The 24479-nt window shown below is 42.9% G+C and overlaps 1 protein-coding gene across 2 annotated transcripts in view; it reads right to left on the bottom strand.

Moving 5' to 3' along the window:
- Nucleotides 1-7223: 7223 nt before the first annotated feature.
- Nucleotides 7224-24479, bottom strand: part of ELP4 (elongator acetyltransferase complex subunit 4) — a 289757-nt gene continuing 272501 nt past the window's right edge. For both annotated transcript variants that reach the window (XM_083164259.1, XM_083164260.1), the window contains one exon: nucleotides 7224-9985. In XM_083164259.1, the coding sequence (XP_083020385.1) occupies nucleotides 9854-9985 (132 nt within the window). In that variant the 3' untranslated portion in view covers nucleotides 7224-9853. The remainder of the gene's footprint in view (nucleotides 9986-24479) is intronic.

The raw sequence follows: 24479 nt of genomic DNA, 5'->3' as shown, positions 1-24479 counted from the left end.
AGGGTTCTTATACAATGTTTAATCGCATCGCATCGCATTGTATGCCATATACAATGTCATACAATTTTAAAATTGTATGGCATTGTACAATATCGCGTCGCATCGCATACCATCGTATGCCTTATGGTATGCGATGCGATGGGCGCCGCCAAACTACACAAGTGCCTTTGGTTGTTATGTACTGATGTTGATACGTTTTATGATGCCCTTTATAGCTTATTAAGGCAAAGCTTCTAAGTGACTAAGTGAAAAACTATGGTCTAATGTAGAGGTTCTCAAACTGTGGATCCTGACACCAAAGTGGTCAGCATGGGGTCTCGACTCCATGTTGCTGACCATCAGGCTGATGACTTTTCTAATCTCGGTGAAAAATCTGTTGAATTGTCGGTTATGTTAGACTCCTCCCATCACTCTGTGCCTCCACAATGCTGCCATGTATGTGCTGTTTGCTGACTACACCTGTGATGGGTTATGGTATATCAGACTCCTCCCATCACTCTGTGCCTCCACAATGCTGCCATGTATGTGCTGTTTGCTGACTACCCATGTGATGGGTATTGAGAGAGAAGCTTGCAGACTAAAGTGAAGCTTGAATAATTAAGTGACTTGTGAGTTGGAAACAGAAGCAGGTGAGTTAGAATACAGAAAAAGGTGAGTTTGAACACAAAAGCCAAAACACATATTATTATTGTTATTACCATACATCTGATACAATGGTTGGCCTGGTGCAGTGCAGTGGATGTAATGCATTTGTTTTGAGGGAGACATTCTGGAGACTCGGCTGCTGTCCAATCTGCAAACAATTTTCTTTGCTGCAGGAGGAGATAGCTAAACTTCATGCTGAGCTACGTAGGATGTCTGTGTCCTTGCAACCACCACTGCCTCAGAGAGCCCCCAGAAGACATTCTGCCTGGACTGCTGTGGGATCTGAAAGGCAGAGACTGACAGAGGGCATCAGACACATTCCCCAAGTGGTCACACTGCAAAACTCATATGCTGCTCTTGCAGGGTTGGAATGTATGACCAACATAGGCAATAAAGAACAGGAAGATATGAGGACTGTAGGACCAGGAAAATTTCACCTCCAAAAAGGACTGCACTTCTTTTGGGAGATTCCATAATTAGAGGAGTTAATCTGGGAAATGCTACTAAAGTAGAGAAACAAGTAAGGTGCTTACCTGGAGCCACAGCTACAAGATATAATGAACGCATGCTAAGAATTGTAAAGGCAGCAAGAAAAGATGGGGAGGTGGATGTCATCGTCCACCTAGGCACAAATGACCTGGTTAATGCTGAAGTCATGGCCGTAAAAGATGAATTTAGAAAGTTAGGAACTGCTCTAAAACAGGTGGCAACCACTGTAACTTTTTCAGAAGTATTGCCAGTACACCAAGGGGAAGATAGAACTCTGAGAATTAGAAACTTCAATGTTTGGCTAAGGAATTGGTGCAACGAGGAGAGATTTGGATATTTAGGTCAAAGTCAAGCTACCTGGCAAGACAGAGCCTTATATAAAAGTGATGGCCTGCACCCATCTTCAAGGGGAACGAGAATATTAAGTGAGAAGTTTGTAAGCTTCATAAGCAACTATTTAAACTAGCAGAGGGGGGCAGTGAACCAAATAAGAATGAAGAAATCTGCTCCCCCAACCTATAGGTATTGTCTCTGCAGGCAAATGGAACAGAAAGCCTATCCACTGCAACAGAAGATAATGCCGATCAAAACCGAATAGATATAGGCAGAACGATGAACATAGCTAGCAGCAGGAGAAGCACAAACACAACTTTAAGAGCTATGTGTGCAAATGCTAGGAGCTTAGGAAATAAAATCCCAGAACTAATTGCAATAATGACAAGGGATGAACTGGATATTGTGGCTATTACAGAGACATGGTGCAATGAAAATCATGACTGGGACATAGCTATACCAGGATATACTTTATTTAGGAAGGACAGAATGGGAAAAATTGGAGGAGGGGTTGCAATATATGTGAAAAAATATATAAAGACTACCTTAATACAAAGTATTGAAGAAAAAAACGGAGGCTCTTTGGGTGACCATAGAAACAGGGGAGAAGGCGATTCTTCGTATAGGGGTGATCTACAGACCACCAGGTTAGGAAGAGGAACTAGACAAGAGCCTATTGCGGGACATGAATAAAATGGCATTAAAAGGAGAGGTGATAATCATGGGAGACTTTAATCTACCTGATGTAAACTGGGAGCTGCCTGTTGCAAGTTCCACCAGAAGTAGGGACATGCTGAATTCCTTGCAAGGAGCATCCCTCCAGCAATTGGTGAGCGAGCCCACTCGTAAGGACGCAATATTAGACTTAATACTTACAAATGGTGACAGAATATCTGACATAAATGTGGGTGAAAATCTGGGATCCAGTGACCATCAAGCAGTATGGTTCAAAATAAGGACATAGACTGACTCATCGCACACAAAAACAAAGGTGTTAGATTTTAGGAAGGCTGATTTTGTAGAGATGGGAAACTCTGTAAGGGATTCTTTGGCAGAGTGGAAGAACTTGGAAGGAGTGCAGGATAAGTGGGAAAAATTAAAAAGTGCAATTCTAAAAGCAACAGAACTTTGTGTCAAAAGAGTTAGCAAAAACACAAGAAAAAGAAAGCCATTGTGGTTTGCAAAAGAAGTAGCAAGTATTGTGAAAGCAAAAAAGTTGGCCTTTAAGAAATTTAAGCAGACGCAGAAGAATGAGGACAAAGAGGTGTATCTTGTTAGACAGAAGGAGGCTAAGAAGGTAATCAGATGTGCAAAAGCACAGGCTGAAGAGAAAATGGCCCAGTCAGTGGGTAAAGGGGGGGAAACTTTTTTTAGGTATATAAGTGAAAGGAGAAAAACAAAAAGTGGATTAATTAGACTGAATACAGAGAGTGGAAGTTTTCTTGAGGGGGACAATGTAATAGCAGATAATATTAATAATTATTTCTGCTCAGTATTCACTGCTGAAAGAGAGGGGAAGGGGCCACAGTTAAGTTGCAAGTATAGTCAGAAAACTGAGGGAGAGACAAGTACATTTACAGAGGAGAAAGTCCTCACAGAACTCTCAAAACTGAAAGTGGATAAATCAATGGGGCCAGATGGGATACATCCAAGGATACTAAAAGAGCTTAAAGGGGAGCTGGTAAAACCAATAACAGAATTATTCAACCAGTCACTAGCTACTGGAGTAATCCCAGAGGACTGGAAAACAGCGAATGTAGTCCAACTGCACAAAAGTGGAAGCAAGGAAGAGGTAAGCAACTATCGACCAGTGAGCCTTACATCAGTAGTAGGGAAATTGATGGAAACACTCTTAAAACAAAGAGTTGTAGAATATCTCAAAACCAGCAATTTACAGGATCCACTGGGGGAAGATCATGTCAAACAAATCTTATTGACTTTTTTGACTGGGTGACTAAAGTAATAGATCAAGGTGGGGCTGTAGATGTAGCTTATCTAGACTTTAGTAAAGCTTTTGACACTGTCCCACATCGCAGACTGTTAAATAAACTTGAAAGCTTGGGATTGGATTCTAAGATAGTTGAATGGATAAGAGCGTGGTTGCAGGACAGAAAACAGAGAGTTGTAGTAAATGGAGTACAGTCAAAGGAGGGAAAGGTTACAAGTGGAGTACCCCAGGGATCTGTACTTGGACCGGTGCTTTTTAATATCTTTATTGGTGATATTGCAAATGGAATTAAGGGTAAAATGTGCCTTTTTGCAGAGGACACAAAGGTATGCAACAGGGTAGACACACCAGGAGGGGTAAAACAAATGATTGAGGATCTAGGCAGATTAGAGAAATGGTCAAGAGAATGGCAACTACAGTTTAATGCCAAAAAATGCTAAATCATGCACTTGGGTCTCAGAAATCCAAAGACTCAATATAGTATAAATGGCACTATAATGGAAACTACTGAGGAAGAGAGGGATCTAGGTGTCACTATTTCAGGGGACTTAAAAGAAGGTAGGCAATGTAACAAAGCAATGAAGAAGGCAAGTCAGATGCTTGGTTGCATAGGGAGAGGTATCAGCAGTAGAAAGAAAGAAGTAATAATGCCACTGTATAGGTCATTGGTACGACCTCACCTAGAGTATTGTGTTCAGTTCTGGAGGCCATATCTCCAGAAGGATATAAATACATTAGAGACTGTACAAAGAAGAGCAACTAAAATGGTGCATGGCCTACATCACAAAACGTACCAGGAAAGACTAAAAGATCTTAATATGTATACTTTAGAGCAGAGAAGGGAAAGGGGGGACATGATAGAAACTTTCAAATATATCAAGGGCTTTAACAAGGTACAGGTGGGAGACATTCTTCACAGGAAGAGGAGCAACAGAACACGAGGACATGCACTGAAACTAGAGGGAGAAAGATTCAGGGGAAATGTGAGGAAGAATTTTTTCACAGAAAGAGTAGTAGATAAGTGGAATAGCCTCCCAACAGAGGTGGTAGACACAAATACAGTAGTACAATTTAAACATGCTTGGGATAAGCATATTGATATCCTTACGAAATAATAAGGATCAAATATGGTTTGAGGTAACATGTTTAAAAAAAGGGGCAGACTAGATGGGCCAAGTGGTTCTTATCTGCCGTCAAATTCTATGTTTCTATGGTATATTAGACTCCTCCTATCACTCTGTGCCTCCACAATGCTGCCATGTATGTGCCGTCTGCTGACTGCACGTGTAATGTGATGGGTTATGGTATATCAGACTCCTCCCATCACTCTGTGCCTCCACAATGCTGCCATGTATGTGCCGTCTGCTGACTACACGTGTGATGTGTTATGGTATATCAGACTCCTCCCATCACTCTGTGCCCCCACAATGCTGCCATGTATGTGCTGTCTGCTGACTACACATGTGATGTGATGGGTTATGGTATATCAGACTTCTCCCATCACTCTGGGCCCCCACAATGCTGCCATGTATGTGCTGTCTGTTGACTACACGTGTGATGTGATGGGTTATTGTATATTAGACTCCTCCCATCACTCTGTGACTCCACAATGCTGCCATGTATGTGCTGTCTGCTGACTACATGTGTGATGTGATGGGTTATGGTATATCAGACTCCCCCCATCACTCTGTGCCCCCACAATGCTGCCATGTATGTGCTGTCTGCTGACTACACGTGTGATGTGATGGGTTATGGTATATTAGACTCCTCCCATCACTCTGTGCCTCCACAATGCTGCCATGTATGTGCTGTCTGCTGACTACACGTGTGATGTGATGACCTTCTGCAGTAACTTGCTGGGGTCCTGTAATTATTTTTATTGTATGATGGGGTCTCAGAGCAAAATAGTTTGAGGACCCCATGTCTAATGTATATCGGCATATATTCAATATGTCATAGAATATAGCAAAGAAACTGTGAGAAGAGATAAATTATTAGTTATTTTGCAAGAATATTCACAAGGGCCTGGACAGATTTGTCAGTGCCCTCGAAAGTGTTATAGTTCATTGGATTTAAGGATATTTCAAATTGCTTGCTAACTTTAAAAAGAATCACACATGTCTTTGATCATCAAGTCAGTCGTTCAGCCTATGTAAATGGATAAAAGTAGTCACTCTGTTGTTTGGTATCATCATGTCAACCACAATGAACAAGTAACTTTCACTAGTATCCATAAATGTCTGACGTTGGATGACTTTACCATTGTGTACTGACCCAACTTATTGTGTCCACTAGTGACTTTGGCCATAGTCTACCATTATGTACTGTGTCTAACCAATCACAATGGGATAACTACACTTCAAAATAAAAATTTGGGTAATAAAATCATCCAATTATTCTAAATAATTACAGGTTTATGTTCAACACTTTCCATATAAAAAGATGGGTGGTTTAACCAAGCGCAGGGCACTAGTTACAGTACCAGCTGCCGTTTAAAAGGGATACTCAACCCTTTATTTTAGACCAGAAACAACAACAAAAACGTAAACGGCGCTAATGGACTGTAACCCAAGTATCTGAATGAATTTAAAATTATTTCTTTTTCACAATAATTATTATTTCAACATTACCACCGGCCAGTGAGACAATCTCATACAATTTATAAAATACAATCATATAATGACTGAGAAAGTCATGGAAATAAAAAACAAACAATAAAAATAGAATATATATAATATAAGATCAAATTTATGCACTACAGCAAAACACAACTTGATATAGTGGCTGGCGAAACCTCCAATAATGCTTTCAATTTGATTTTGGCAACACACAATGGGTTAAGTTCTTGGTTAGTATAGCCACATAAATTGCCTCTTGAAGCGGCTATTTGGGTTTAAACCCACACTTGTCTAAAAGCGCCCAGGTTAGCAGTGTCAAGCAATGGGTTAATATTTGTAACTTGTAAGCAGGTTAGTGATTGCAGCTTGTAAGTAGATAAAACATCACACATGTAGGTCACTCAGGTTACTTTAGTACAATTGTCAAGTCTGGATGCACCCAGTAACACCCACTCGTGCAGTGCTGTAAAAATGGAATTTCCTTGTGCTTATGCTCCGTTTTATGGGGACTATAGCTTTGTAATCCACTTTTGGGTGACTAATGCATGCCTGGAGCGGGTTCCCGGCCGCTGGTCTTACCGATGGTTCAGCCTTCTCAAGGACTCCCAGCTCCGGCTTCTGTCTCCCAGGCTCCGGTGGTTGATGCGACAGGCAGTAATTTGATGACGCGTTTCCCCACCTCTCCTCGTCAGCGGCTGCATCAGATCTTTCACTTTCCATATAATACACATAAATATATTACATAAAAAAAGCAATCCTAATGCAATAACTCAGGAGACCAACTTTATAATATTGTCATAAAAAGTCACCATAGTGTTTAAACAGAGAATCATCCTGCAGATTACCATCTAATAGTAACAAACATAATACAACTCAACCAATTTTCTTACAGGATTATGGGAATATTCACACATTACTGGGGTCTTTGTGTTGCGTTATGCCATCCACATAGTGATCAGATCTCTTGAGTGGGAGATGGGTTTAGAAACTTGGTCCCAGTGTCCTGATACATGTATAAGAAGGGTAAAGGGTGACAGCACAGTGGAAGCATACACCCATAATAACTTCTCTCTTAGATTAGTTGAAAGAACCAATTCATATTTTCAAAAGTCAGTGAACTCCAGAAATACCAATTTGTGACAATATGTATAGATGATAATACAAAAAAACAAAAGTTCTAATGCAGTCCATTACAGTGATTTAATCAGTTATTATTTTATTAATGTTTATTTATATGGCGCCACAAAGTTTCCACAGCACCTAACAATATATAAATGAGAAGAACACAAGAAAATAACCAATGACATTAAAGTGCAATTTAGGACAAGTGTATGGTAAATAAAGATAGTTGCATCAAGGGGCAGGACACTGAAGCAATTATGGGATGGGGTGGGGTGGTTGTGGCTGTGGCAATGGACTCAAGAAGACGAGAGTGGAGAATAGTAACAGGATTGGCAAGGGGAAATGGCAAAGCCAGTAGCGGTGGGTGGAGAATGAGGCGGCCCATAATATGATGGGTCCATTAAACTAGCACTACAAGAAAAACATAACCAACTGGTGAGACTAAAGCCACAACCACCAATAAGTCTGTAATGTAAAGTATTAGACCTTTGGGGTAGATTGGCCTTTCCAAAAAGAAGCTAAGGTTTGCCCAATTCTGGCTTTTATCTAGCACAGCCTACAAAATGATTGCTATAATTAGATTACTTATGATGTCATTACCTCCATTGTCTTTTTAAGAAAGTTTGATAAGCAAACTTACAGTATGTGCAACAGTTCAAACTCATCCATGGCTCATTACCACATTAGATTCTTCAACATCGCCATTCCCGTCTATGATGACACTGGTACCTGGACTGTGCGAAATAAACCTTCCACTAGTTCGATTTCAGTAGGCTCAATAATTTGACAAGAAAGTTGTCTGAAAGTATTAGTAGTTACAAGACCTATGCACTAAGCCTTGGCAAGAGGACCCCCACGAGGGAGCAGTCGGGATTCCGACGTCTGAGGAATGACTGTCGGAATCCCGACTGTCGGGGAGCCGTCCGGCACCCATGTAACTAATGCGTGTTTGTTTTTTATATATTTTCAATTTCTGTTGTCTGCCTCCATTAAAGTAAGGACAACCTCAGACTATAATGTCCAGCAGTACCTTGGAGACTCCCTAAGGCTTTAACCAATAATGTAACCAGATTTTCTTTAGCAGAGGCCGAGGGGTGGTCAACGGCGCCTTAAGGGTTTATAAGCGAATGAAACCATCCATCTTTCAATTACAAGACACAGAACTAAACCATAAAAAAGTTTATACATAAAAAAAACACATTCAGAACTAAAAAATAAATAAAACAATATTCCACTTTATTTATATAATTTGTATTCCTAATTATACTAATTGTCAGGTGTTTGTAGGCAAGATATTCAGCACATGATTACTGGAAGAGCGTTTTGCATGTCTATATTTTCGCCCTGCATTTTGCACTATTTATTTATTAAGCTTGAGTGAACATTTCAGACTTACCAGCATTAATGTATCTGTCAGTTTGAATTTCAATCTCGGACTTAATCTGTTGATGTAATCTCTCAGTGTTGCTATAAATTATTTAAAACTATGTTTTTAGAAGACAAATAAAAAAATAAAAAATTAAATCTGCTGTTGTTTTTTAATGATAATTACCATATGTGACCTTTTGTTTTTACATAAAAAATGTAATTTGTAAATTAAATTGTATTTGTAGGGTACTGCTTTCAAGGCAGTGTAATCTACATAGATATCTGGACAATAATGACTACGATGAGCATCTTATATTATGAAAGAGAGACTACATGAATATCAGAATATAATGGTCATATATATATATAACACATCAAATAAAATACCCAAATATCTGATAAAGCAACAGGGAATATGTTATAACACACTGTCATAAGTCTTCATATTACAAAGTGCTACAAGAAAAGAAGATTAAGATGGAACTGAAAGTCAAAAGTAAAGATGTGGCTTGAATAAATAAACTTTCTAGATTTCTAGAGAAACGATAATCAAATTGTTTGAAAACTTAATGAATTGTAGCTGATTATCTGCAATGTGTCACTGGAATGTTGTCAGGATGGTGGAACGATGGCAGTTTGTGGTCTCCAACATTACTGCTTTTCCCTCGCACCCCACACAGGTGTGCATCAAAATAACCTAAGCTGCCTCAAAGCTGGTCATACATTAGAACGATTTCAGGTCGGAATGCACAATTTCAATGGCTCGTACGATGCATTGTGTGTGTTTTTGTGCACATCGTAAGGCTTTTGGTACGATTACGTTCCGATGCACGGGTCGCAAGGTGGATTGTATGATCTTATGGACTACACATGTGCGCTGAAGATGCTACTTAGGACCTGTATACTGGCAGTTGGAGATCTTACGATAGATCTAATGTGAAATTACGCACATAAGATTTATCATGTGTCTGGCAAGCTGCCGGGGAGTATAAGGGAAACCATGACAGGATCCGGATTGGATGCTGGTCATCCCGATGTATGGGCAGCTTAAGTCTTGGTGATGCTCTCAGCTGAATACGGCGACGGCACGTGGCAACAATTTAAATTAAACTAACATTAAAAGGTCAATACTATTAAACAAACACTTACTGATATATTTAAAAGACAACACGGTAGTTCTGAGAATATAATTTTTTTTTTTATAAACATCCAATTTCCGGCAGCAAAATTCCTTTCTATAAAATGTTAATTAATAAGGATAATATTTCTGATGATGGCGATGCCCCATTTGGGCGCAGAGTCTGTGAGCGTATCTGCTAAGTAGAAATCACTAGAAGTCCAGGTGCTTCTTGCCCGGGGCTGCAGAACCACATCCTGAGCTCAGCAGTTTGGCCGACCCTGCCAGATCCTGTTTGCTTGAACGACTCACTGTGTCTGACAAGTCTGGAGGCAAGTGCAGTCTCTGCGGACAGAATGGGAATGAAAATAGCAGAACACAACCATTATTAAATGTTTATTTGAAGCAGCACACGGTATACCTTGTTAGTCATTCATGTAGTCATTTAGTTTTACATGCTACATAAGTATCTATAAATCTTTTCCAAACCATTTGTTTGAAATAAAATTTGCACATGCAGGGAACGTACATTTAAAATCGTCTCATTCCCGAAACACTACCCGAAGGTGAGAGGCACGTCTTAAAGGGGTGAGCAGCCGCCATCATGGCTAGCATGATCTTGTGATCCTCAATTTTTATCCTCCTTTATGTTCTACAATATTTTTTATAATTTGCAATAAAATATACAGGGTAAGATAAATAATTCAGGGTATGCAAATAATAATTATATATGCAAATGCTTGCATTGAAAAATAACTTAATTGTTAAGCAAACTGTGGCTGTTGCACCACTTTACGCGGTGTATGGCACTATGAACATGGAGGAGATGCTTTACATTAACATGCCAAAAAACATCTTGGATTGGTCCTTCATGGTTGTACCAGCGCAAAATGCTAATTACTGTGTTGACGTCATAACAGAGTTTTAGTACCACCCCTTTCAATTGAGCTTTCCCGCTATACACACTTTTGAGGGAATCATGTCCAGGCTTAACAGAACCAGGCTGGTACCTGATGGGAGCAAACAAAACCCAGTATGTTCCCCCTCAAGGCTACCAGTACTGTGTTGATGTTATAACAGAGTTTTAGTACCACCGCTTTCAATTGTACTTTTCTCCTATACACACTTCTGTGGTAACCAGGTCCAGGCTGAACAGAACAAGGCTGGTACCTTGTATGGGTGAAAACAAAACACAGCATGTCCCCCTCAAGGCTACTAGTACTGTGTTTGCAGCAGCTCTGATACCCCAATGCTGTGGCAATTATCAAGACTTGGACTTCGGAAGTGGCAAACTTTTCCATTTCAGTGGTTCCTCAGGATTAGGGATGCCAATCTCGGGGCATTTTTTAAATACCAGCATTTGGGAATGAAAAATGCCTAATCCCGGCATTCTTGGGATACCCGGGATTGGGTTTGTCAATATAATGATGAACTTTAATCCCCCTCTGTAACCCCCCTCCCCCAGCCCAGTCAGTTACCTGGTCATCGGTGTGGGAGCCGGGCGGGGGTTGTCAGTAGCATGGCAGCTGTGATTGGGAGCTGGGTGGTGGCGGTTGGGGGTGGGCTGCGGTGCAGGAGCCGGGCGGCTGTGATTAAGAGCCGCATGTCGGTGGTCTGGAGGCGGGCAGTGATGTAGGAGATGGGCAGCAGTTATGACGAGCCTGGCGCAATGATGAGGTTGGGTGCCGGGCGGTGGTGTGATGGGCGTGGAGCAGCAGATAGGCTGCGCAGCATGACCTCTGACATCAGGTCACTCTGTGCGCAGCTGCGCGCCGGGGTTTAGGAGCAGCCAGGCAGCATCTGAGCTGAATTCTCAGCCCTGCCTGAGAATTTGCGCATGCGCAGGCCAATCCCAGAATACCGGGATTTGGAAGCTCCAATCCCGGGATTCAAATCTCAACATTTTTATGGCCTAAGATCGGCCACCCTACTCAGGATCCCCTAAAATGGCCATCTTATAAAAAAAGTAAAAAATGGTAAAAAAAAATTGTAGCCACTGCTAAACGATAAACGTATGAACACTCGGGGATAATTTATGAAGAGTTCCACATTGGACTCCCAATATATGTTCTTTGAGCAATCACAACTGTTTTCCACACTGGACAATTGTGACCACCTGCTGGCGGATGCAGGTGGAACATTTTTTAATTCTCAGTTTAACAATGATGAACCAATGAAGAAGAAAAACTATTTGACTGAGTAAAATAACAATTGGTTTACCATTTAAATTACAACAGATCAAAAAAGGAGAAACAAAAGATTAATGTGATAAAACATATAGATATCTTGGTGAGTCTTATTTAAAGAAGCAATGCAAATAGATTAGGTCCCCATTTTCCCTTGGATTGTTTCTTCAGGCTCCTATTATTGATTTATAATCTGCAGAATTTGCGGAGTGTCGTGTCGCATGTAGGGTGGCCGATCCTGGAATTTGGCCCTAAAAACACTAAAATTTGAATCCAGGGATTGGAGCCTCCAATACACAGATTCCAGGATTAGCCTTCGCAAATCTAGACGCTGCCCGACTGTTCCTGACAATGGCATTGTGGCTCTGCGGCAGTTTTCAGTGTGACATCATAGGTCACGCTGTGCAGCCCACCTGCTGATCTGCTCCCACTTGCCACGCCACCTTGCTCCTGGACTGCCCAGCACTCATCCGCCGCACCACCCAACTCCAAACCTCAACCGCGCTTGTTTGTAAGTGACATAGCGTGGCGCCACTTATGGAGGGAGAGGGAGGATTTCAGTTTGTCAATAAATTGACAAACTCAATCCCGGATATCCAAAGAATCCTGGAATTGAGCATTTTTCAATCCCGAAACCCAAGATTGAAAAAATGCCCGGGATTGGCATTTTTCTCAAAAACAAAGGCACTACTTATTTATATACAGTAGGAACATCTTTATTCTACCTAAATTATCTATGCCTGTGCTTTTCCACAAATGTGGATAACTTGCATGACAAACCTAACCCCTTGTAGGAAATGTAAAAGGGTGAGAGAATGACAAAAGTGAGAGATTTGATAAGAAACCACCAGGTTTTTTTTAAGTGGCAATCATTACCAGTATGATTTTGCAGTGTCAATGATTGGCGCTTTAAAAAACCCTGGAGATTTCTTACCAAATCTCTCACTTTCTGATTCTCTCACCTGACATTTCTCCTATTGGGTCCAAAGCTGTATTTGTGCTGTGCAATAGCCATTCTGCCTCTCTGTGAGCGCCAAAGGCCGGCTCTCCCATTAGGCAACTGCCAGGATCTGGGGGGCGTCACTGAGTCTGCCTATGACAATGAGGAAGACATCTTTGTTGTGCTTAAAATAGGTGGCAGCAGTGGAACTTCTAAGACATATGTCTTCAAACTGTGGCCCTACAGATGTTGTGAAACTACAAATCCCAGCATGCCTTGCCACAGTTTTAACACTGCCTTATAGCAAAACTGTGGCAAGGCATGCTGGGATTTGTAGTTTCACAACATCTGGAGGGCCACAGTTTGAAGACCCATGGTTTAAGACAACACCTCCACAATTTCACTTGAGGGTCTAAGAAGTGGGTATTGGTGGCACTGTGGGGCATTAGATTTAAGTTTTGCCTAGGGTGCCGAGAAGCCTTACACTGGCTCTGTGTCTACCTAGCACAGCTCATTCCACACAATTCCACTGAGTTTGGGCTAAGAACTGTGATGGTCTAATGACTGGTGAGCCACTACACAACATGGCGGACAATTACATATTCCGGGGAGGGTGCATACAGAGCTGAATACTATGGACCTCTAGGCCAACTCATCACCTCACTTGGTGCCCTAGGATGTTCTGTGACCCCCCCCCCCCCCCCCAACACAGGAAGTACAGACTCCAGGCTATTACATTGTGCCCTCGTTATTATATAACAAAATGTATAGTTCTATAATCTGGGTTAATAGATTAATTTACAAGCTCTTTTTGCTACTTAAAGGAACACGTACTAATATTTCACCAGTTTCTGTAAATGTAGAACATTTCGTGATTAATAAAGTTTTTTCCCCAGTAAGTGAGGGGATGGAAAGTCTATGTAAAAGAGTGTAGCTTTTTTTTTTTTTTCGGAAGGATCTTTGATCCATTATGCAGGAACCCCAGGTACAGAAACATAACCACTCCTTGGTGCTCTCATTACCCAGCTGCAAATGCCCAATGGCTCTGGAAAAGATCCAATAAGGCTTCAGGAGGAGAGGAACATGCTGTGGTAGAATCAGCCCTTGCCGGCTAATGCTGGGGCTGGTTATAGGATTTGCACACTGTCCAACTTAAATGACTTGATTGTTATTGTATTATTATTATTTTATTATTTAGTGTTTTAGTTTTTACAGTATTAGAACTGATAAAGTAGGACATGCGCTGGGGCGTATGCTACACCTTTGCTGCTACAAGCACCACATGGAACAAAGTCTTACATGCAAAATCACCCTCTAAAGCAGCATGGCAACCCTCCAAAAAGGGGGTGAGAATAACAGTGCATTAACAGGCAACCCTGCATTATACATAATACACAAAACAACACACATACCTAAACACTATTAAAACGTATAAAATGTGGGTTTGAAAGTTGCCAAATTCAAAATCCTATAAACACATCTCATTGAGGGGCACATGCATCAATGTTTGCATAGAAATAAAGTCGAGAGACAAACTACCAAATAGTCAGCTCCTGTAATGGCAGTTAAGGAGAAGATTGGCTAGTACAGTACTTTAGCTCTCACTACTTTATCACTATCGGTCTGCGGACATACCTACTTTCTTTGCCCTCTTGTGAGAGGGGAAAAGCCTGGTAAGTGTATAGGGGGCGTTGCCCCGGGAAGGATGACTGACCAGTGGAGTGGTCGTATGATCTCATTATCATGGCTCTGCAGGGGCGGGGCTATGATGAAGCAATTCAGAGCAAATCGCATCATCGAGTCCCCCTCAGTCCACCCACTTGAGCTCAGTAAGCGGGCTGTTGAGGGGGAGCAGGGTACAGGGGGTCCGAGGAGATGTGGGAGACTTGCCTATCTTACTGGGAGGTCCACCTGATTTTCAGGAGCCTCCGGGCCATTCCGGGAAAGGTAGGCAAGTCTGCTGTGGAAGCAGTGAAACCATGATTTCCACATTAACCGTAGACCTAATCGATTTTTTTTCCCATGGAATTCTGAAGGGAGGAGGGGAGCAGAACAAGATAAATATAGGGCAAGTGCCATGTTTCACATATAAAATATGCATGCGATATTTGTGATGCCTTTGTGTTTGTAAGTAATAAAAATAATTAGGGCAGTGGAAGGCTTTACTGTACTTTACCTTTCATATTCTGCCTTGGCTCATGTGCACTGCAGCAGAAAATGTGTTTTGTGCAGGAAAGAAAAAAAATGGAAAAATGGAGGAAATGTGTGGCTTGCCCCGGGCTTTAAATGCCTTGTACAGATATGACAGCTGAGACCGCAGCAGGAGAATAACCGGGAGAGAGAGGACTGTAACTGATGGACGGGTGAATCCCTCCCCAGAAAGGTGACACAGATTTCAGTAAACTATTACCCTACTGCAATGCCTGGGATGGAAACAGGGGCTGAGGAGCATCGTGCAGCGGAGATAGAGGTGTTAAAGACACAGCATATAACAGACGGTGTACAGCTTTATGCATCATGCTGACAGTATACCATTTATACACTGCAAATACTCCAATAAATCATATTGCCTGTGCAATCTTACATTTCTGTATTACTGTTCGATTGCGATAGTGGAGACAATAAGCCCTAAAAGTTTAGAGCGGCAAGGAAACTGGGGCATAATAAAAACAGAACAAGGAAATGGGATAACATTATAGTGTAAAGCTAATCCCAGTAGATAAATATAAACTATATAAAAATTATACAGGGGAACATGGGGGTTACTCAGAACTCTGGGGTAAATTCCATCTAGCGGGGGTCTGGCGGTCGGATTTACAACCGCCAGAAGGGGATGCACACGCGCGTGCCCCCTTACAACGGAGCTCCCCACCGGTCCCTGGCGCTCACCCCCACCTCCCTGCCGTCTCCCTGAAGCATTCTGCCGAGCGCCGGCGCTGAACGAGAGGCGCTCCATCTGTATGAAGCAGTGATAAGGGAGGAGAAGTGATGAAGTGCCTGGTACTTTATCACCGGCCAATCACCTCCTGACTGTTAAGTTACAGGCTGGATTTAAAACGTAACAGTCAGGAGCTGATTGGCCGGTGATAAAGTACCAGGCACTTTATCACTTCTCCCTTATCACTGCTTCATACATCTACCCCTGTATTCCCAATCTGTTCCATTATCGAATGACTGTGCATGCATATGGACATAGAGGGCAAGCCAAAATAGGGATAAAAATTGCGAATTAATCTAATCAGAATCCCCCTGCAATTTGACTGCCAGGAAGCGGGCGTTTGGGGGAGTAACCGGGCGTTTTCTGGAAGTGTCAGGGAAAACGCAGGTGAGCGCAGATGTTTGATGGGAAGTCGTTGCCGTCAGTTTCAGCATCGGTCATTCTGTTTCTATCGCAGCCGCTGAGTCAGTCCTGGGCTACGGACAGAGTTCACACTGAAAATTTGATGGTGGGCAAGTTATGGATTTGCTGATAATCGGCGATGTGCGTAATGGGTGGGATTTCACCCACAGTACTGGAAATGTCACAATTACGCACATTTGCACAGACTGGTTGGGAATTGCGTATGGATTTGCAGGTGAATAGCGATATTTTTGCAATTCACTTGCAGATTCTCTGAACCAGATGCAACTTTGCAGATGAACCATCGGCCCTGTATCTCTTGCAAAGGAATGAAAAAAAGAATTTGATAATGTTAGTAGGCAGGACTGACAACCAATAAGCTGGGTACCATTCTGGGTCAGGAGGCTGGGCACAGGGCCGCCGAAAGGGGGGTGCTGTGGGTACAGCTGTCCCGGGCCCAGGAAGCTCATTTTGCCCACCGCAACCCCCAGAAGCACAGGCTTCTTCAATGCAGGACGCCTGCGGCCAATTAAAATGCTACACCGGCTTTTGAGCCAATCAGAGCTTGTGTACCGTTAGCCAATCAGAGCGGTGCTGCATTTTAATTGGCCGCCGGCGTTCTGCATTGAAGAAGCCTGTGCTTGGAGCCGGAGTTGTGCATTAAGTGATCGGAGCGTAGATGGGGGGGGGGGGGGGGTTCGGGGGAGAGATGGGGATGGCCCTTCTCTGGCTGACCTTGCCCCCTTCTCTGCTACCGCCCCCCGCCCTCATACTCTGCTCAGCCAGACCCACCCCACCTCTGAACTGAGCCAACAGCTTGAGACCAAAGGGTATAGTGCTAGAAAACAAGTACCATTGTGAATAAAGCAATATTTAAAGTTGGAAAACATTGAGGCATGAATATGGATGACATGAGTTTTTCATGTTTTTTTTAAAGGTGGTTTTTCATACTTTACTATTCAAGTGGACATAGAGTGAGAATGTACTTGTGCTGGGCAAAGCGAGGCCCCGTGCCCAAAGCATGGCTAGCACAGCCACAGGTCGTGGTACTTTCATGGTGTCCATGTCGACGTAGGTATAAAACAGCTTGAAAAACTGACTTGCGCAAACTTATGGGTAACACAGCTGGCCAATAGTAACATAAAAATTAAGGCTGAAAAAAGAAGTTAGTCCATCGAGTCCAACCTATCTGACTAACTACTGACGTGAGTAAGTCATATCTATAGGATTCCCTTAGTGGCCAAATATGTATCCAGTTTTGATATGAATTCATTACCAGTAGTTGCTGTAACCACCCCCACCGGCAATGAGTTCCAGAATGTTACTGCTCTAACGGTGAAGAATCCTCTTCTTAATCAGTACGGAATCCCTTTTCCTCGAGCCTCAGTACATGACCGCGTGTCCTAAATATAGGCCTGTTACTGACCAATCATCTCCCAGTTCCATATGATTCCCAATCCTGTATATGAACATACTAATCATATCACCTCTCAACCTCTGTTTCTCCAGTGAAAACATATTCAGCCTGGTTAACCTATCTTTGTATTCTAGTGGTTCCAGACCTGTTACTAGCTTAGTCGCCCTTTTCTGTACCTGTTCCAATTCATTTATGTCCTTTTAAGGTGCGGTGCCAGGAACTGAACACAATATTCCAAGTGTGGTCTCACCAATGCCTTGTAAACAGGCACTATCACATTGACATCCCTTAAATCCATTCCCCTTTTGATGCAATAGTTCCGAGGAAGACCCAATACATGACACCTTGACATTTATCTTTAGTAAAAGTTTAGAAGCCGGTTGCCAATTAGTATATACGACAACTAGGACACTTTGTTGCAGCGGTGGCTCATCTTTATATGAAGTCACAAGGAATATTAACACTACAATATATGATCCCACAAGCATAGGCGCCGTTTTCATGTGTGCACCCGGGCCCAAGCACCCTCAGAAATGATGAGCACCCACGGGCCCTGCAGGTACCAAGGAGGGGCACAGAGAAAAACTTTAAGGACACATCTCTAAAACCGATCACTGCCCACAAAATGTTATCATACTAAACACTTAGAAAGTGTGAACATTGGAGCTGGCATACAATGGGCTCTCTATAGTATACAATATAGAATGTAAGAAGGAATGTTGGTGGGATCTACAGCAGAAGAAAACACTGATGAAACCGAGCTGAAAGATGGTACCTATGCGATTCCAGCAAAATACGGCAAATAGCCGCAAGCTGAAGGACAGCAGGTGTACCATATGCTGGCATATAACAGGGTATTCTGTACTCTGAGCTGTGACACTCCTGCTGACACATCTACTACCAATCGCTGCAGCAACAGAAAGATTATTGTTTTACTGTACTTTAAGATCAATTCCTTATAGTAGAATAATAACATGGTTGTTTTACTTGTAGTCCAATTGTTGCTCCACAAACAAAGAGACAAACAAAATATCGTACCTGCAGGACTAATGGGTAAAGTACACTTTGGTACCTAGAGGATTTTTTCTTCAATTTTGTGTCTATTGCTTAGCACCTACTTTAGCACATTTTCGGTTGCCCATATAATTGTCTGTATACGTGCCCGACCTACCGCTGCATACGCCACGTTTAATCTGCAGTCATTACAACAAACAACAGCAAGCTGCATACAAAAAAAGCAAAGCACTAAAGCGGAGATTCATCAAACATTGAAGAGAGGTAAAGTAGCAACAAATGAGCATCTAACAGGATGTGTTTGAAAAATTAGATAGTTAGAAATTGATTGGTTTGTATATTATCTCTTAAAGGGGCAATGTATTAAGTCTAGCGAAGAGATAAAGTGGAAGGAGATAACGCACCAGCCAATCAACACTTAACAGTCATTTTTCAAAAACTCAGCTGATTGGCTGGTGTGTTATCACTTTGCAATTTATCTTCACTTTGGGCCAGATTCTCTAAGCTTCAAAAGTGATAGAAATAGAGAGTGATAAACAGCCAGCCAATCAGCTCCTGCCTGACATTTTTCAAACAAAGTCTGTGACATGGCAGGTAGGAGCTGATTGGCTGGCTGTTTATCACTCTTCATTTTATCCCTTTTGAAGCTTAGAGAATCTGGCCCTTTATCTCTTCACCAGGCTTAATCCATCTGCCCCTTAGTACCCCTTTCACACCAGCTACCTGGCAATTACCCAGCGTTTTTGAGTGCCGCGTCATTTTGCTGGGTGCAGGCTGACCCCAATTCACACCACCCGCAAATTACCTGGGTATTTCTGTGTGTGAAAGGGTCAAAATGGTTCTTAAATTCCGGCATGCCAACCCTGGTCAAGAGCTGGGTTGGAGTGCCGGGATTTAAGACCCGTGTTGACCCTTTCACACCAAAGAAAACCTGGGTTTTTCAGCAAATTTGCGGGTGGAAAAGCATTAACCTGGTAATTTGCTTCTGGTGTGAAAGGGGTATTAGTTGGTTAAGGGTACAGCCACAGGCCAGTCACCAAGGATCAGCCCAAGCTTGCAGACTATCTACTAGAAAATCTGACACATTTCCTAATGTAAATTAAAGGGAATTTGGTGTGAAACTACAGTTGTTTTGACTTCAGATAAACCAAATTGGGCGATGGGAAGATTAGATGCAGACTATGTTTTTGCTGTCATCCGCAGTGCTGGTGGATTCCTCTTTTTTTCTGTCTATCTATCTATCTATCTATCTATCTATCTATCTATCACACATTTTTGGTGATGTTAGTTGCCAGCCCCCCACACTCGCGTGATGGCCTCATTACCATGAGTTCATCCAGAATTCTCATGGGAATGCCCATGAAACGCTGGGCATTCCCATATGGTAATGGGGCTGCCCGGCACCCCATACCCCCCGCTATGTTGGGTGCGTGCACCCGGTGAACAGAATGTGTAATGGTTAAAGCATTACTGCCTCACAGCACTGAGGTCATGGGTTCTATTCCCACCATGTGTTATATATACAGGGCAGTACGGATGGTGTAATGGTTATAGCATTACTGCCTCACAGTGCTGAGGTCAGGGGTTCTATTCCCACCATGTGCTATATATACGGGGCAGTACGGACGGTGTAATGGTTAGCACTACTGCCTCACAGCACTGAGGTCAGGGGTTCTATTCCCACCATGTGTTATATATACGGGCAGTACGGACGGTGTAATGGTTATAGCATTAATGCCTCACAGCCCTGAGGTCATGGGTTCTATCCCCACCATGTGTTATATATACGGGGCAGTACGGACAGTGTAATGGTTATAGCATTACTGCCTCACAGCGCTGAGGTCCTGGGTTCTATTACCACCATGTGTTATATATACCGGGCAGTACGGATGGTGTAATGGTTATAGCATTACTGCCTCACAGCACTGAGGTCATGGGTTCTATTCCCACCATGTGTTATATATACGGGGCAGTACGGATGGTGTAATGGTTAGCATTACTGCCTCACAGCGCTGAGGTCATGGGTTCTATTCCCACCATGTGTTATATATATATGGGGCAGTACGGACGGTGTAATGGTTATATTACTGCCTCACAGCGCTGAGATCATGGGTTCTATCCCCACCATGTGTTATATATACGGGGCAGTACGGACGGTGTAATGGTTAGCACTACTGCCTCACAGCACTGAGGTCATGGGTTCTATCCCCACCATGTGTTATATATACGGGGCAGTACAGATGGTGTAATGGTTAGCATTACTGCCGCACAGCACTGAGGTCAGGGGTTCTATCCCACCATGTATTATATATACAGGGCAGTACGGACGGTGTAATGGTTAGCATTAATGGCTCACAGCCCTGAAGTCATGGGTTTATCCCCACCATGTGTTAAATATACAGGGCAGTACGGACGGTGTAATGGTTATATTAATGCCTCACAGCCCTGAGGTCATGGGTTCTATCCCCACCATGTGTTATATATACAGGGCAGTACGGACAATGTAATGGTTATAGCATTATTGCCTCACAGCGCTGAGGTCCTGGGTTCTATTCCCACCATGTGTTATATATACGGGGCAGTACGGATGGTGTAATGGTTAGCATTACTACCTCACAGCACTGAGGTCATGGGATCTATTCCCACCATGTGTTATATATACGGGGTAGTACGGATGGTATAATGGTTAGCATTACTGCCTCACAGCGCTGAGGTCATGGGTTCTATCCCCACCATGTGTTATATATACAGGGCAATACGGATGGTGTAATGGTTATAGCATTACTGCCTCACAGCACTGAGGTCATGGGTTCTATTCCCACCATGTGTTATATATACGGGGCAGTACAGACAGTGTAATGGTTACATTACTGCCTCACAGCACTGAGGTCATGGGTTCTATTCCCACCATGTGTTATATATACGGGGCAGTACGGACGGTGTAATGGTTATAGCATTACTGCCTCACAGCACTGAGGTCATGGGTTCTATCCCCACAATGTGTTATATATACATACGGGGCAGTACGGATGGTGTAATGGTTATAGCATTACTGCCTCACAGCGCCGAGGTCCTGGGTTCTATCCCCACCATGTGTTATATATACGGGGCAGTACGGACGGTGTAATGGTTATAGCATTACTGCCTCACAGTACTGAGGTCATGGGTTCTATTCCCACCATGTGTTATATATACGGGGCAGTACGGACGGTGTAATGGTTATAGCATTACTGCCTCACAGCACTGAGGTCATGGGTTCTATCTCCACCATGTGTTATATATACGGGGCAGTACGGATGGTGTAATGGTTATAGCATTACTGCCTCACAGCGCTGAGGTCCTGGGTTCTATCCCCACCATGTGTTATATATACGGGGCAGTACGGACGGTGTAATGGTTACATTACTGCCTCACAGCACTGAGGTCATGGGTTCTATCCCCACCATGTGTTATATATCCGGGGCAGTACGGATGGTGTAATGGTTAGCATTACTGCCTCACAGTGCTGAGGTCATGGGTTCTATTCCCACCATGTGTTATATATACAGGGTAGTACGGATGGTGTAATGGTTAGCATTACTGCCTCACAGCGCTGAGGTCATGGGTTCTATCTCCACCATGTGTTATATATACGGGGCAGTACGGACAGTGTAATGGTTATAGCATAACTGCCTCACAGCGCTGAGGTCATGGGTTCTATTCCCACCATGTGTTATATATACGGGGCAGTACGGACGGTATAATGGTTAGCATTACTGCCTCACAGCACTGAGGTCATGGGTTCTATCCCCACCATGTGTTATATATCCGGGGCAGTACGGATGGTGTAATGGTTAGCATTACTGCCTCACAGCGCTAAGGTCATGGGTTCTATCCCCACCATGTGTTATATATACGGGGCAGTACGGATGGTGTAATGGTTAGCATTACTGCCTCACAGCGCTGAGGTCATGGGTTCTATTCCCACCATGTGTTATATATATGGGGCAGTACGGACGGTGTAATGGTTATAGCATTACTGCCTATCAGCACTGAGGTCATGGGTTCTATCCCCACCATGTGTTATATATACGGGGCAGTACGGACGGTGTAATGGTTATAGCATTGCTGCCTCACAGCGCTGAGGTCATGGGTTCTATTCCCACCATGTGTTATATATACGGGGCAGTACGGACGGTGTAATGGTTATAGCATTACTGCCTCACAGCGCTGAGGTCATGGGTTCTATTCCCACCATGTGTTATATATACGGGGCAGTACGGACGGTGTAATGGTTATAGCATTACTGCCTCACAGCACTGAGGTCATGGTTTCCATTCCCACCATGTGTTATATATATGGGGCAGCACGGATGGTGTAATGGTTAGCATTACTGCCTCACAGCGCTGAGGTCCTGGGTTCTATTCCCACCATGTGTTATATATACGGGGCAGTACAGACGGTGTAATGGTTAGCATTACTGCCTCACAGTGCTGAGGTCATGGGTTCAGTTCCCACCATGGCTCTAACTGTGTGGAGTTTGTATATTCTCCCCATACTTGAGTGGGTTTCCTCCGGGTACTCTGGTTTCCTCCCACAATCCTAAAATATACTGAAAGGTTAATTGGCTTCCAACAAAATTAACCAAAGAATGTCTGTGTGTGTGTGTACATGTGGTAAGGAATATAGATTGTAAGCTCCACTGGGGCAGGAACTGATGTGAATGTTGAACTATACTCTGTAAAGCGCTGCGGAATATGTGTGCGCTATATAAGAAACGGTAAATAAATAAAGAAATAATTGGTTGCCCATAGCAACATCTCATCTAAAATAGAACAGACCGTCATATAGACAAAACCTTATTTAAAACTATAAACGAAAGTTATATGTGGGGCTGAAGAACCCGCTGCCATAAATAAAATTGCAGGACGTTATTAACAGCAGCAGCAGCGAGAGCCTCCGTTGGTAGAATCGTTGTCTGTCCTTTGAGGCAGCATTAAAATCGTAAAATGAGGTCACAAGTTGGTTGCTACCCATTACCATAACAGAGTATTTCCAAAACCATAAACAGTTTTTCATGGTGGTGAATAAAAACAGATTTTGCTGGGAAACTGTTCCCGAATCTAATAATTATCCTCTTCATCCTCTTAATTCAGTCTCAGTGTTTTGCCAAGGAGTGGGACGGGAGCCAGTAAGAGTCGTCAGAAGGATTATTTTTTATATGAGCCTCTCATCAGGAGGCCTAACAGCCGGCAATTACCCGAGAGCGGCCCTTTTGATTTAAAGAAAAAGTTTCAGAAATGGACTAAAACGCTGAATAATGCACATGATTAGTAATTTGTAGCCGTAGATCAGGGGTTCCCCTCTCCACCAGAAGTGTTTGTTGAAAAAAAAAAATAACAAAAATGACACCTGTGAGGAAGTTTTAGCGTTTCATTTTTCTCGCCGCTCAATAGGCGCTGTATAAAAACTATTACAGAGCTAGGAGTACCCGGGCCGGCTCTGTCATTACCTTCAGAAAATTTATCTGTATATTCTATTGTGATGGCGCGCTGAATAAAATCTTTTCAGGCTGAAGCCTTTATATGATGCCCTGGATTTTTAAATGAAAATGGGGGTCAAATTCTCTCATTTTCCTTACAATGGAGTGAAAAGAACAACTGGCCGGGCTCGATGGCCGCACCAGAAGGTGATTTCATAAAAGACGGACTACGAGTGAATGCTGGACTCAGATCAATGCCTTATTGTGAGCGCTCACCAAGACAAACGAGCACTGGCTACGATTTAAGCTGTGTAATTAAATTTCACACAATATGAAGCAGCAAATGACATGTAAATTATGAATGGCCGGATCCTTACTTTCCATGACACTGTTAAGTAAGGGAGGTGTAAGGGAATCATTAGATTATACTGGACTGCACAGACTTTGAAAAGCTTGTCGTCTTCAACAGACACAGCCGGTT

This window comes from Crinia signifera, chromosome 11 (genome assembly GCF_055691185.1).
Source record: "Crinia signifera chromosome 11, ASM5569118v1, whole genome shotgun sequence".
In the NCBI taxonomy this organism is placed as follows: Eukaryota; Metazoa; Chordata; class Amphibia; order Anura; family Myobatrachidae; genus Crinia; species Crinia signifera.
This window is presented reverse-complemented; position numbering and strand designations above follow the sequence as displayed.